The sequence below is a fragment of the Limanda limanda genome, chromosome 17 (genome assembly GCF_963576545.1).
Source record: "Limanda limanda chromosome 17, fLimLim1.1, whole genome shotgun sequence".
In the NCBI taxonomy this organism is placed as follows: Eukaryota; Metazoa; Chordata; class Actinopteri; order Pleuronectiformes; family Pleuronectidae; genus Limanda; species Limanda limanda.
Window position 1 is genome coordinate 22,472,026 of NC_083652.1, and position 13,327 is coordinate 22,485,352.

General features: G+C 41.8%; 2 protein-coding genes across 2 annotated transcripts in view; one reads left to right on the top strand and one right to left on the bottom strand.

Annotated features, from left to right (window-relative positions):
- Positions 1-13,100, bottom strand: part of LOC133023610 (dedicator of cytokinesis protein 7-like) — a 29,447-nt gene extending 16,347 nt beyond the window's left edge. The window contains exons 1-14 of the mRNA XM_061090679.1: positions 12,991-13,100; positions 9,794-9,881; positions 8,655-8,833; positions 8,362-8,430; positions 8,096-8,222; positions 7,433-7,645; positions 5,742-5,827; positions 5,562-5,628; positions 5,138-5,287; positions 4,915-4,995; positions 4,522-4,678; positions 4,120-4,250; positions 3,417-3,510; positions 3,133-3,295 (exon numbers count right to left, since the gene is read on the bottom strand). Coding sequence (XP_060946662.1) covers positions 3,133-3,295; positions 3,417-3,510; positions 4,120-4,250; positions 4,522-4,678; positions 4,915-4,995; positions 5,138-5,287; positions 5,562-5,628; positions 5,742-5,827; positions 7,433-7,645; positions 8,096-8,222; positions 8,362-8,430; positions 8,655-8,833; positions 9,794-9,881; positions 12,991-13,040 — 1,655 coding nt within the window. The 5' untranslated portion in view covers positions 13,041-13,100. The remainder of the gene's footprint in view (positions 1-3,132; positions 3,296-3,416; positions 3,511-4,119; positions 4,251-4,521; positions 4,679-4,914; positions 4,996-5,137; positions 5,288-5,561; positions 5,629-5,741; positions 5,828-7,432; positions 7,646-8,095; positions 8,223-8,361; positions 8,431-8,654; positions 8,834-9,793; positions 9,882-12,990) is intronic.
- Positions 456-2,960, top strand: angptl8 (angiopoietin like 8). The gene is made up of 4 exons (XM_061089436.1): positions 456-967; positions 1,768-1,917; positions 2,075-2,185; positions 2,268-2,960. The coding sequence occupies exons 1-4, from the start codon at positions 653-655 to the stop codon at positions 2,283-2,285; spliced, it is 594 nt and encodes a 197-aa protein (XP_060945419.1). The 5' UTR covers positions 456-652; the 3' UTR covers positions 2,286-2,960.
- Positions 13,101-13,327: the final 227 nt, after the last annotated feature.

A 13,327-nucleotide genomic window follows, 5' to 3' on the forward strand; every position in this document is an offset into this window, starting at 1 on the left:
CTTTTATACAATTTATAATTTGGAAAAAAAAATGTATTGATTTTATGTTGCACATGAGAACCTCGTGGCCCAGTTCTGAATTTTGTAGATAAGTCACTTATACTCCTGTCCAAGTCAAACAGAGGAGGTCATTTTTGGTCATATTTTGAAATAGCTGATTTTACCCATTTGTCAAGAGGCTGTGAACACATGTATTTCAAATAACATTAACAGCACATATTGCAGAACGGCTCATTAAGAAACATGTATTCTCTGTATCAAAGTCAGGAATGTGCAATCCATTGTTATGTGCATCACTAGTGTGTGTAACCCAAATGACTAAATGGTGACTCAGGGGTTAAACTTGAAGGCAAGGTCACTGAGACTAAGGCCACAGGCGAGACCTGCTATTGAACCACAGCTGAGCTAATGTTTCACCATGGTGTTGCATGTACACATCCAATATAAGGCAGTGACCAGCAAACAAATTCATCATCCAGAGGCTCCTCTGATGATGATAAGCTCTGCACAGCTGTGACTGACAAATTCGTATTTTACAGCTTTCCTGCATCGTTTTTTGTGAGATTTTAAATCGTAATTCCTTCGGCTGAATTGTCGCAAATACCTGAGTGAAACAGTTCACAAGACTTCAGTCAGTTTGTAAACTACAAGAATGATCAAGCTGATCTGGGCTCTGTGCTTGCTTTGCGTGGCTGGGGGTTTGAGAGAAGCCCATGCAGGTCCACTCCCGAAGACCAGCAAGGTGGAAGACAAGGCTGCACCGCAGGAGGAAGTCAACGTGCTGATGTTTGGTGTCATACAGCTCAGCGAATCCCTCAATTATGTTTATGAAACAACTGCTGCAAAGATCGGGAAGATCAGCAAGGCGCTAACCAGCCACGAGAGGACTCTGCAAATGCTGGGGAAGCAGACTGAGCAGGCGGCCGAGGCGGAGAAGGAGATGAAAGACGTGATACAGTTGCTACAGGTAAAAAAAAAAAAATACACAGAAATATGTAAACAACTCTGTTCCTGTGTGCTGTTACTATCAGAGAGATAACGAGAGAGTTCCAGTCACAGTGCAGATCAAAAGTCGCAACATGCAGAAGTAGAGGGACAGAGAGGCAGAATATCTAGTATCTAACCTCCCTGTCCGATTAAATCACTGTGTTTATCTGCGTCTACAGCTGAACAGATTTGACATAAAGAACTTCTTCTGGGACAACAATGCCTTTAACATGTCTACACAAACCTCTGAGTAACAATTATGTGCTTAGACCCAGCACTCTTCTTTTGTAAGACCTATGTGCATCACCTGGTTCTTTGATTTATTCTTCTGATGTATATGGATAAATATCACTCTTTTATCTGAGATAAGAGAGTGCAAGTGTCATTAGAAAGCTGCATGTTCCACTGTGGGGCGGGCAGCTGCCCTGGAATCATTGGTGGGGGAAGAGGATAATCTGGGCAGATGCTCTTTTCCTATTCACAATGATAGGAAGAGCCGACATCGAAGGATCAAAAAGCGACGTCGCTATGAACGCTCTGGAACTCACTCCCACCTGACATCCGAAACATTGACTCCTTCCCTCAGTTCAAATCCTCTCTCAAAACCCACCTTTTCAGGATTGCATTCTCACTGTAGTTGCCATGCTGTTTTTACTTGCACTTTTAATTTTAATTGTTTGTTATTTGTTTGCTCCTGTTTTAAATTGTAAAGCGTCCTTGAGTGACATGAAAGGCGCTGTGAAATAAAATGTATTATTATTATTATTATTATTTTGACAGGCCCAGATGGCCAAGCAACAAGATCAGACCGTGATGACTAAAGACTGGCTGGCCAGCATGGAGCAGCAAGAGGTGGAGCTCAAGACAAAAGTGAGGAGGTTGGAGATGTATCTCAACAACTTCGCACCCACCAGCATCAAAGAGCTGCAGGTAACAGAAATCTGAACTTCAAGGTCTGTCCCTGTGGCTGTCAAACCAGGCCACCAACACTGGTTACTGCAAAGGCACTACAGAACTTTACATATCTGGAAGCCAGATTTATTGGCATTTACTAAATAGGTTTCTTTATTTTCTTCCTGTCTTTTAGGAGAAAGCAGAGGAGCAGTCCTACGTCTTGAAATGTTTACAGGATTTGACCCAGTTCCACAAAGAGAATATTGAGACCCAGATCGAGCAGCTCTCTAAACTGCAGAGGATGGTGAGGCGCTTGTTCAAAAACGTCTGATGTTTGAGACTTTTTAATTTTAATTTAATCCATAATTTTATCCTCCTCCTTCCAGAGTGAAGCGATGACATAGTTTCAAGATTCACCACCGAGGTCTTCCTCCTCTAAGCAGCTCTGAATGAGACGAGTCCACATAGATCTCAACTGTGGAACATCACTGCACTCCATCCCCAACCTGCTATGTAAACTACAGATCTAATGTATGACCAGGAAATATTTAAACGTTTTGATTATATTGTACAGCTGTCCTCTATTCTCCCCTGGCACTTATAACTACTGCAGTCTATTACAGCAGTCCTGTAGTAAAATCTACCTTCATAACAGTAAATATAACGAGATAGCAGTCAGTTTATGTTGACATTATAACAAGGTGTTGATTCATCTTCTTCTAGTTATGTTTCAAGCTGCAGTTTGTGTTTAAATGTTTTAGTAAAAACATCTTAACATTATTGAAGGTAGAATTTACTGCAGGCCTGCTCATTAGTTTTAGTTTCATGTTCGTCAGCTAAGAATATTTCTTATGTAATATTTTTGTGTCTTTTGTTTATCTTAACCTTGATGCATTTGATCCATTTCTTTAATGAAAATGCCATTCAAATGAAGTTGTTAAATTATGAGATAATTTATTCCGAACAGTATTGTGGTCCATTTTTGTAAAACTCAAAAATAAAAGCTTGTTTTAGCATTTTTAGATTTTATACATTTTAAGAAACAATGAAATAAATAAAAGTTCAGTTTCAAGTTAGAATTCAGAGCCTGCTCCCTTCTTTCCATGGAGCTACTGTGAAAAACAAACACAGTGAGGCATGCACGCCGTGACGGGGTCAATGCATGTTTGTTCTATAGGTCAACTTGCAGTGTCAGTGTCAGTGTGTGTGTGTGTGTGTGTGTGTGTGTGCCTCTGATAGGAGAGCGCTCACCTGTAGGTGGTGTGTGGAGTGTAGACATAGCGAGCAGGGAACTCTTGCACCTCTTTGGTTGGCCGTACACGCAGGTCAGGGTAAGGTTTGACATGAAGCAACTCTGGTGACAGGCAGTAATGAGGGAGGTCCGGAGCTGGAGAGATGTCGATCTTCAGCTGGGCTGAGGGACCAAATCAGTCATGAGCACATCACAAGAAACCACCATATATTTAAAAAACGTCCACGAACGTTTGTGCAGAAATTACTCTCATTTTTTAGAGACACAGTTGAGTCATGCTTACCTGTGACGGGTCTCAGTCTCCGCAGAACAGAGGACGGTCTGCGCATATCTGCCAGGAACTTGTACAGGTCCTCATCACTTAGTCGGTCTCCTTCCTTCATGCACACAAGTAGAAGAGCAGCGGTTTTAGTTGGATAATAAAAATATCATTAGAAAATAGTTATAACCGCTGTCTCTAATAAATACGCAATATAATGACAGACAGTAAGTCAACTTCTTTTTGGGGAAACTGATCATGATCTTCATGTGTGATCTTCTCACACTTATCAACTGAAACACTTTATATTTTAAATTGCCAGAAACTCTTTATTTGACTACACTTTACAAGGTATACAGCTTCCTTACCATGTTCTATTCATTATGATTTATATGAGCCTTGTTTAAAGAAATACATACTCAATTTATATATTTTTCAATGAATATGAGGCAGTTGTCTCAAAGGGTTAATTGACCATAAAGCATTTCAACTACTGAGGTAGCCATCTACATGTAATTACAGTTACAAAACTCAAGACTCAGCTCTTTGTCAATTATTTGGTACCAGTTGGTTCCTTGCCTTTTGCCTTTAAAGCTTCAAAAGCAGACTGTTGAATAAACTAGATAGAAAGATGATTGATGGATGGATGGGCATATACTTTATCGATCCCGAGGGAAATTAAGGGGGGAAAAGATACATGCCCCATGTGAGGTAGTCAGAGCCTGACCTGTTTGAAGAAGTTGGTGACAGTAAGCGTAGCTGGTCGGAAAGTGGCAAAGTTACACACGTCTTCCGCAATGCTCATCCGCTCAAACCCCTTCTTCTTTCTCTCATTCCATGTTCCATGACTTTTCCGCTCTGATAGGAGGACACATCAAATAATATTATAGAGGCATGTGAATGAATAGTAATTATAAAAAAAAACGATTTTTAATGCAGAAAAAAGATTCTTGGGGTAGTTTAGACACAGAAAAGTTACATTAATAATCAAACAAATTCAAACTATTTTTCAAAAGAACGAAGTCTGTCATCTCAGCTGCAAACGGACCAACAACCTGCCCACCGACCGTGTGTGTGGGCTATCGTGTGTATGTGCGTGTGTGGGACTGCGTGTGTAGGTGAGCAGTACCAGAGTCAGAGTCTGGGTCGGACCGATCCAGACCCCCGACACTGCTGACGATGTTCAGAAGGTGAATGGCTGTCCAGGCGAAAGGCATGCGAAAGTGACCCAGACGACTGCAGGACTGCTCTGCCTGCAGACGCAGCTTATCCAGCTTCTCCTTGTGCTGAAGTGGGACAAGAGTCAACAAGATATGATGAAAAACTAAATAAACAACACATTCAGATTAGGGTTTAAATATCTGCAATAGCCAAAAAAAAAAGAGGGGCAAAAAGGGGACTGTAAATATTGCACGATACCAGACTGTATTGAGAAATGCTTGTGACTAGACAGTGAAAAGGTCCCACGTGCACACTGTTTCTGACCATTGCATCAGTTTTATCAACATTTTGGCACCGTTACCTTGAGGGAATCAGACTCTTTCATGACCATGTAGGGTTCACAGCATTCTCCGATGTCTCCTTGTTGAAGGACTTTCTCCAGCTGGAATACAGTACATGCAAGTGATTGAAGTGTATTCTATTAATCGCCAGTAGCATATTGAATGATGAATAAAAGGGAGAGTAAATGTCTGCATAGCCAATGTTGTCAAAATTATTTGTGCAACACACGGGTTTCTCAGTACCTTGATGACCAGGAAGATGTCAGCAGAAGGATATGTGATGGAGAAGATGGCAGAACGGGCCAGCGTGGATATGGCCATGTGAGGTGTGTGGGGTTTGAGCATCCCTTTCATCTGATCCGAGTTCAGGTCGAAGTAGAAATTCTCAGAGATCTGTCGGAGGGAAGATTGAGATAAGCGGGAAGCAACGGAGGGAGGGGACGGAAAGATGATAATGGAAATGCACGTTAAGGGATTATAATTCAGTTATGACTCAGTGGTCTAAACCGCAAGACCACTTAGACCTTTTTCAGAAGATGGAAATTCAATTAGCCAAGCATGAGCTCAGCATTGCATAAGTGGTTTTACAGGGTGAAAGCTTTTGGAAGAATTATCAGTGTACCAAATAAAATTAAAAAAAAATCAGATTCCTTGTTATTAAAGATACCTTTTTCTTTTCCTTGACATCATAGAGGGCAAGTGTTCCGAATATTGGCTCGATTTCTATTTCAAACCTGAGGAAAATGCAGTGGTTGTCAAATAAATAAATAATTGATGAAACTTCTAATAATGAACCAGACCATGAAGAAATATGGTAAATGTCAGTTATAATCCAAATGTTACTCACTTCAGGGAGAGACACTTGACCATGATCCTCTGGCCACAATGTTCCTTGGGCACTTCAGGCACAGAGCATCTCTCGACTGCTTCATCCTGAGACACACACACACACACAACAAAGCCATGTACAACACGCACACACAAAATCACACACACACACACACACACGGATAACATTTACACAGATGTCATGGCAACGTGGCAGCAGAGAAAGCAGCGTTGTGTAAAAAGCTATAAAGAAGGATGGAGTGAACAGAGGAGGGAAAAAAGCAAACAGTTCTCAAGTGAGGCTGCGTTTCCACACATTAAGAACATTCACTACATGGGAAACTCAAAGATGTCACTGATGTAGAGGAAGCAAACAGACACTGACCCTTTTCTTTTTTTTTTAAATGCCTCCTTGCCTTTAATGGAAAAAGCTTAAAGGGATTGTTCACCCAAAAACTAAAAATCACTCAATCTACTCACCACTATGCCGATGGAGGAGTGTTTGAGTCGACTTTTGGAGTTTCAGAAGCATTGCAGCTCAATCAAATACAATTGAAGTAAATGAGACGTGGTCTCTTCAGCGAGAATTCGTAACAGCGGACATGTAGGCTTAAAACATGGTTTTGAATTTTAATCTTGGGGCTTACAGACACTTGGATGAGTGGCATTTAAAAAATATATATTTTTGCGTTTGAAGAAGCAGTCACCATTTACTTCAATTGGATTGGATTTGGCTGCATCGCCGTTTACCACTGAAACTCAACAAACTGTGTAACTTAATTTAAACTAATTATTTAGGAAAATGAAGAGTGCTAATATTATCACTGGTCTATTACTTAAATAGAGTCTGTTTCGCAACAGAGCACAATAGGTATGTGTGACTACTAGGGTTGCAAAGGGGCGGAAAGTTCCCGGTAAATTTCCGGACACTTTCCGGAAACTGTCAATGGAAAGTTTAGCTCGGGAATTTTGAAAAAAAATAAACTCAAATTCAAATTAAAACATCATTCAAAACACTATTTTAAAGATGTATGGAATGCAGCACACGCTGCACGTTGAGTTTCAACCCTCCACTGTGCATTCTTCCATCACATGCACAGATAACTCCCAGCATGCTTCACTCTACAGCAGGGCTACTGAGGCCTGCTTTAGTGTGCAGGACTAGTCAGGTAAGTTTCCATGATATTACTGGGAAAATATATTATCATGCTGATTGAGGATTGTTCATCTGTTCATCTAGACTATTTCCATTCATTTATCCATCAATTGTAAAATATTTTTACACACTATTCCAATTGTGGAAACTATTTATATCTCTGGCATTGCATTAGTGTTTTTTTACAAACTTTGTTCTCATCTTATTCTACAGAACAATGCCACGTGCACTCTCTCATGTGTGGAGACATTTCACCTCATCCAATGTAGAAGGAAAGGCTGTGTACATTTGCAAATACTGTGCAAAGACCTATGTTAAGAATGACACAACGATGCAGAAGCATATAGTCAAGTGCCCAAAGTTTCCTCAGGGCTCAAATCAGCCTATGACAAAACAAAATGTTTATATTTATGTCTGTATATGACAAGGTAAATACAGTTAGTATAAATTACCAACAACATTTCCAGTTTATTCCCGTTAATTCCTGTTAATTCCCATGGAAAGTTTCCAACTTTGAATATTCTCGGAATAATGCAACCCTAGTTACTACGAACCTCATCGGGGGGAGGGTAGAGGCCCAGCAGGTCACTGTGGCGCCCCTGCAGGCGGGCCTCGGTGTTGCGGTGGTCCATGTCCTCCGCGGCTGTACGTTCCAGCACAGACGGCAGGAGAGCGTCTGGGGACGAGTTCTTCAGGTCAAAGATGCTGGAGGCCCAGCTGCCCCGGGGGGTTTCATCAAGGCTCACTGACCGCCGCTTTGCGTCATCCTGAAACACACGAGTGGGAGACAGTCGGGTGAGATCATTATTTTTTTTTTCCCTCTCCACACGGAGATGGGTTTGAAATATGAGGAGAATAATACATTACAGATCCCCATTACCTTATTACCATAACAAATTTAATATGATTCATATGGAGAATGTGTAATGGATAATGGACAAGGTAGATCCATTAATCCATTACCTATTCTCCATATGACCAACTCGCTGTGCAGAATGTACTAGATAAGTCACAATGCCTCTCCCATCATGATGAGACCTGCTTCATGGGTCGGCTGATGTGTCCATCTCTCTTTCCATATATTAAATAATGGGAGTTTCAAAGACGTGAACTACCTTTAAGCTTTTACTCCTGGAAACACTGTATATAAAGTGTTTAGAGAAACTTAAAATGACTGAACGGGTATAACAGGTTCTTGAAACACCACAGTGAGATACCTGGTCGTCCTGGCGCTCGGTGGAGGCAGCATCGTCCAGCTCGAAGGTCTGTTTGACCAGCCCGCGCTGCCTCTCCCTCTGCCGCTCGGAGCTATGAGGAGTGTACGTGGTGCTGTAGCGCTGATACCTACGAGAGAAAAGTTAAAGAATTGTCCCGGCAATAATGTGACTGTCAATCACGTGAGGAACGAGCGAGGGGAAAAAGTGGTGCATGTTATTAAATAAAAGATTAAAGAAACTGGGTTAATTCAGCTGACACCGCTTACTTTCTTTGAATGACGAGCCAGTCATCTGTGTAGACTGCCAAGGCATCTCTCACTCTGGGATCCAGGGAGCTACACAGAAAAACACATGAATTATTGAGCCAAACAAGCTTTTAATATTTATGTTCATTCAGTGTCACAGAAAGGGAGGCTTTGTTCCTATCTGTAGAGATGTTTGTCCTCCATTACACTACTATTAATCCTCCTGTGTGTATGTGTGGTAGTATAAAGAGCACAGAGGAATGTGTGTGTGTTACAGTCTGAGGCTTGTGTTGGCCATCAGCAGCTGGACTCACTCCTCCTCCTCGGGCAGTGCGGGCTCGAGTGTAGTGCAGTCTTTGTCCAGCTGGAGGAGCTCCAAGTCATCCTGTGGGAACTCCATTAGCTGTCTGAGGGGGCCGGGCTCCACCCCGGGAGCATGGCTGCTCACATACTCCTCAAAGTCCACAGGCTCAGCCACCTCTGTCAGGGGCAACTGGCAACCAACACACAAATATTATGGACCAAAAACTATGACACAGCCATTATGACAGATCAGCAGGACAGGAGATAGCGCGTCATGAGGATAGACCGATGTGTGATTTAAAACAAAAAATGTTTTAATCAGAGAACAATAAGGTTTTCATGCATACACAATATTAATCTTTTTATTTTGCATCCTTGTGAAGATGGACATGCAGCTCAGTACATCTTTGTGCGTGTTTATATTTTTAATTATTGGCATTTCTCACTAAACTCAAGGTGTCAGAAAATCTTTCATTCTCTACGTCTAAAACTACAAGTTCCCCAGATACAAAAGTGAAAAAATAATGTTGCATTTGAACGGTGTTTGAAGGGGTTTCAGTTCTGCAAACTTTGTTATAGCTAAACCAGAATCAGCCACAGCCACAACTGTGTGAGTGCAGGTCACATGCTGTACACAAAGCTACAAATGCATTTACATAAATTATAGTTTAACAAATGACCTGCTCAATGGTAACCTAAAAGCTATTTTTGTTGCCTCCTTGACCCTTTTTTAAGCACTTCAAGACTATCATGAGTAAACAGTCTATTCCACAGCCCGAGTCTGGTTCCTCAGGAGTCTGAAGAGTAATTGTACATTTCTACTGGACTAATTGGTTGTTTGTCATTGTAGCAGACATTTTCCAAAACACAGCCTCTGATATAAGTATGTCTTATTCTATTTTGGATGAGCATTCGTGCAAAAACCTAACCTGGCTCTCAAACAACACAGGTGAGGATGAGCAGGTGTATCATGTTTCAAAACCTCCTCCCTTCATGTCTGCTAAATTAAAGCTACACTCAACTGCAGTGCTTGTGTCTAAACTTCAAACTCCCTATAAAAGGTATACACCCATCAACGTGTGACCTCACTAACTGGAGCCTCAAACCTGCTGGCTCCAATTTCTGGCAGGTTAAACACAGGGTGACTCACAGGGTGGTGCGCGCCGCCTCGTTTCTTGGACAGCTGAGGAGAGCCATAGTCTCTGGAAACTTGTTTTCTGACCTCGGCAGCAACCGTCCTGAGCAAGAGAAAGAGTTAAAGATGTTTGTTAGATCCGCAAAAAAGGGAACAACAACAGAAAGTTGGTCCCAGACATCACAATTCTCTGACAACTTAAGTTGCAAAACTCATATCAAGATGGGGTTTGTTTAAAATTCATAAATTATAAGATATTTTATTTGATGTTCGGATGCATGATTCTGATATATTTAATCCCGATGATGTTTTCCTACACTTGACATCTATTGCACTTGTGTCCGTCCTGGGAGACGGATCCTCACACGTGTCTCTCTGAGGTTTCTGCATATTTTTACCTGTTAAAAGGGTTTTTAGTAGTTTTTCCTGACTCTTGTTGAGGGTTAAGGACAGATGATGTCACACCATGTTAAAGCCCTATGAGACGAATTGTTATTTGTGAATGTGGGCTCTATACAAATAAAATTTGATTGATTGATTGATTGATATCATGCCAGTGTTTTCATACTGCATTTAAGTTCCAGTCCCGGAACTAAAATCACTGCCAAAAAAAAAAAACGGCAAATTGAATGATTACTATACAAGTGAAATTTGCATAAACAAGTTTCTCTCTGACACTCATTTACTTTTTCGCAGATTAAGAGTTAACACATTACTGCAGGAACACCAAGCTTGTCTGTATAGGCATGGCTCAACCTCTACAAAACCCTCCCACCACGCAGTGTTCAGCCTCTGGTGTTGGTAGCGATGCTAAAGGCCAGCAGCTGTTGTCAATAGGGACTTGAGCAGATCTCACAGAGAGGTAGCGAGCTGGCTCCATGGAGCAGGCACCAAGCCAGAGCTATGTCCGCGGCCTTTATGGACCAACGGCAAATGGGAGGCTTATAGACAGACAATGCAGTAAGAAAGAAAAAAAAAAACACAATCCCCACACAGGGAGAGCGAGCAGCTGCTCCTCTTGTACCACAAAATGTCAGTTTCTCTCATATACACAGCTGCGAAGGCTTAAGCATTTCCCAAACCATGGTTCTCATGATAACATAGCTATGGTGCATGCTTTCATTCTGTCAATATGCAAGGACTGTAATGCCAGACACCTCTGCTCTGAAATCTCATTTCCAACATACAGTTATACTTTTTAAACTCCTGATAAGGGCACGGCCATCTTTGAAAGTAGAAGATTTCTGCGTGTTTAAACTATATAAGCTGAGACTATATATATATTAACTGAAGATCTTTCTATACTATACCTCAATTTAAAACAGGAAAAAGGAAAGCTATGGACTGCAGACGAGAACACCCCTTCCCACCCTTTCCTGCATCCGGCACTAAACAATGGTCTGGGTCCCACTTAGGAGAGGAAAGGCCGGACTTAGGGAATGCAGCGAAGAACTGTTTCATGAATAGCTCTACAGAAAATATAATTTAAATGACTAAGAAACAATCCATCACAGGGATGGTGATGAGTCCAGAGTTTATAATAACTATAACGTAGACATGTATCAAGAAAAGTTTTCACTGTTGTGACTAAATCTCCACTAGTCGGTCGATGATAAGAATCTGTTTTCCCTCACAGGTTTCTGGAGGAGCAAGGCTGAGCTGTTTCCTGTGAAATCAAAATGACAGAAGAAATAAGTGTGACTTGGACCAAAAGAAAGATCAGGACAATAATATATTGCAGAGAACTAGTGGTGGGGGAAAAAATTGATTCTGTTCAGTATCGCGATATTTAGCGCCCGCGATCATATCGATACTGTAGCACAAAGTATTGCAATATTTAAAAACAAATTTTTAAATATTTATTTACAATTATATATGTAACAGTCCCTGGCTGGCAAAGCATGACGAGGAGAGTTTCAGAGTTTAAAAGATACCTAGTGTGTATGTGGAAAGGATGTTCTCCACTGCAGGAGATATAGTAACGTTCCAGAGGAACTTTAACATCTGAGCATGTTGACCAACTCCTTTTTCTGAACAAAAATGCCAATATTCCCAAATAAATTTAACATTTTGGGTCATGACCTTGCAGGTCTCAATTTGATTGAAGCTCTAGGTTCCTCTTATTTATATGATTGAGCTCAGTGTTCATGTGAGAGGTCTCCTATTCAGAAAATAATTACAAAGGTCCTGTGTCCTGAATGTTCAAGGACAAAGTTTTTGCACTTCAGTTAATGTGTAGAAGACAATGTTGTTCACAGAATTAAATGTGACATTTGAAGTGAGTTGAGCAGTCTTATTTTCCTCATTTTTTGTAATGCCTTTGAATAATATGGGGGACATGAATCGCAATAAATCGCAGAATCGAATCGCAATACTTGCAGTATCGCAATACTATTGAATCGTAGCCCAAATATCGCAATACTATTGAATCGTAGCCCAAATATCGCAATACTATTGAATCGTCACATTTTTGCCAATTCCCACCCCTACAGAGAACAGGGTGGGAGGGTGGGGGTCTGGGGGTCTGGCTGCAAAACACTTCCAAACACACAACAGTTTCAAAGTGTCCTTCCAAGCTCCAGCTCGGGTTGACAGCCTTGAGAGGATTCCATTTGGACTGTGATCAGAATTTAATTTCGTCATCATATGACAACGCATCACTCCTCATGTTCCTGCAGTGACGCACACTTTCTCTCTGGAGAAGCAGAACCAGTTGACGACATGTGGGAACAGGTTAGCACGTCAACCCTGCAAGGCGTTCACACGGGATCCAAACATCCTGATGTCACCTCAGATCCATTTGGAGGTTTTTTCCCACAGTTTGGTTATTAATAAGGTTTTAATTCCTCTGAAAACGACACACCTCGGACACCAGCTTAGCCCTAATCCTCGCAGTGTTATCTATAAGTAGCTCATTGATGACAATGCTCTTAACGATGCTACACACACAGGCTAATACACTCTTCCACGGTGTAAGAGAATGGCGAGAAAGTGCTTCTGCAAACTTTAAATTTCCCGATATAACTGTGTTTACATGCACTGGTGTGTGGTTGGAGATGCGTTAGCAGTCCTAGCTTACTTGCTATATACATGTAAACATAGATATACACACGCAGCGTCCGGCAGGTCACACACACACACACACACACACACACACACACACACAGACACACACACTACTGCAGAAACATAAACTTCAGCTCCGGCCTCACCGGTTGATTTTGTGAGCGAACGCCCTCCTGTCGCTGGCTGTAGATGTCATGTCTCGTCCCCATGCAGAGGAAAGCCCTGGAAGTCAAAGTGAAAGCGTTCTCTCTCCCTCTCTCTCTCTCTTTCTCTCTCTCTCTGTCTGTCCCTCTCTCTCCGTCCCGTCTCCAGTGTCTGTGGACGCGGGCACAGCTTCCTTCTCCACGCCGGCTCCGCGCACCCGATCCCTGCTTGTTTCCCCCCAGCGGCTGGGAGCTGAACTGCACCCATCAGCGTTGAAGTTGAAGTCAGCACTGCAACGCATCCGGGGGAAACTTCAAAATAAAACCCCACCGTAACCCT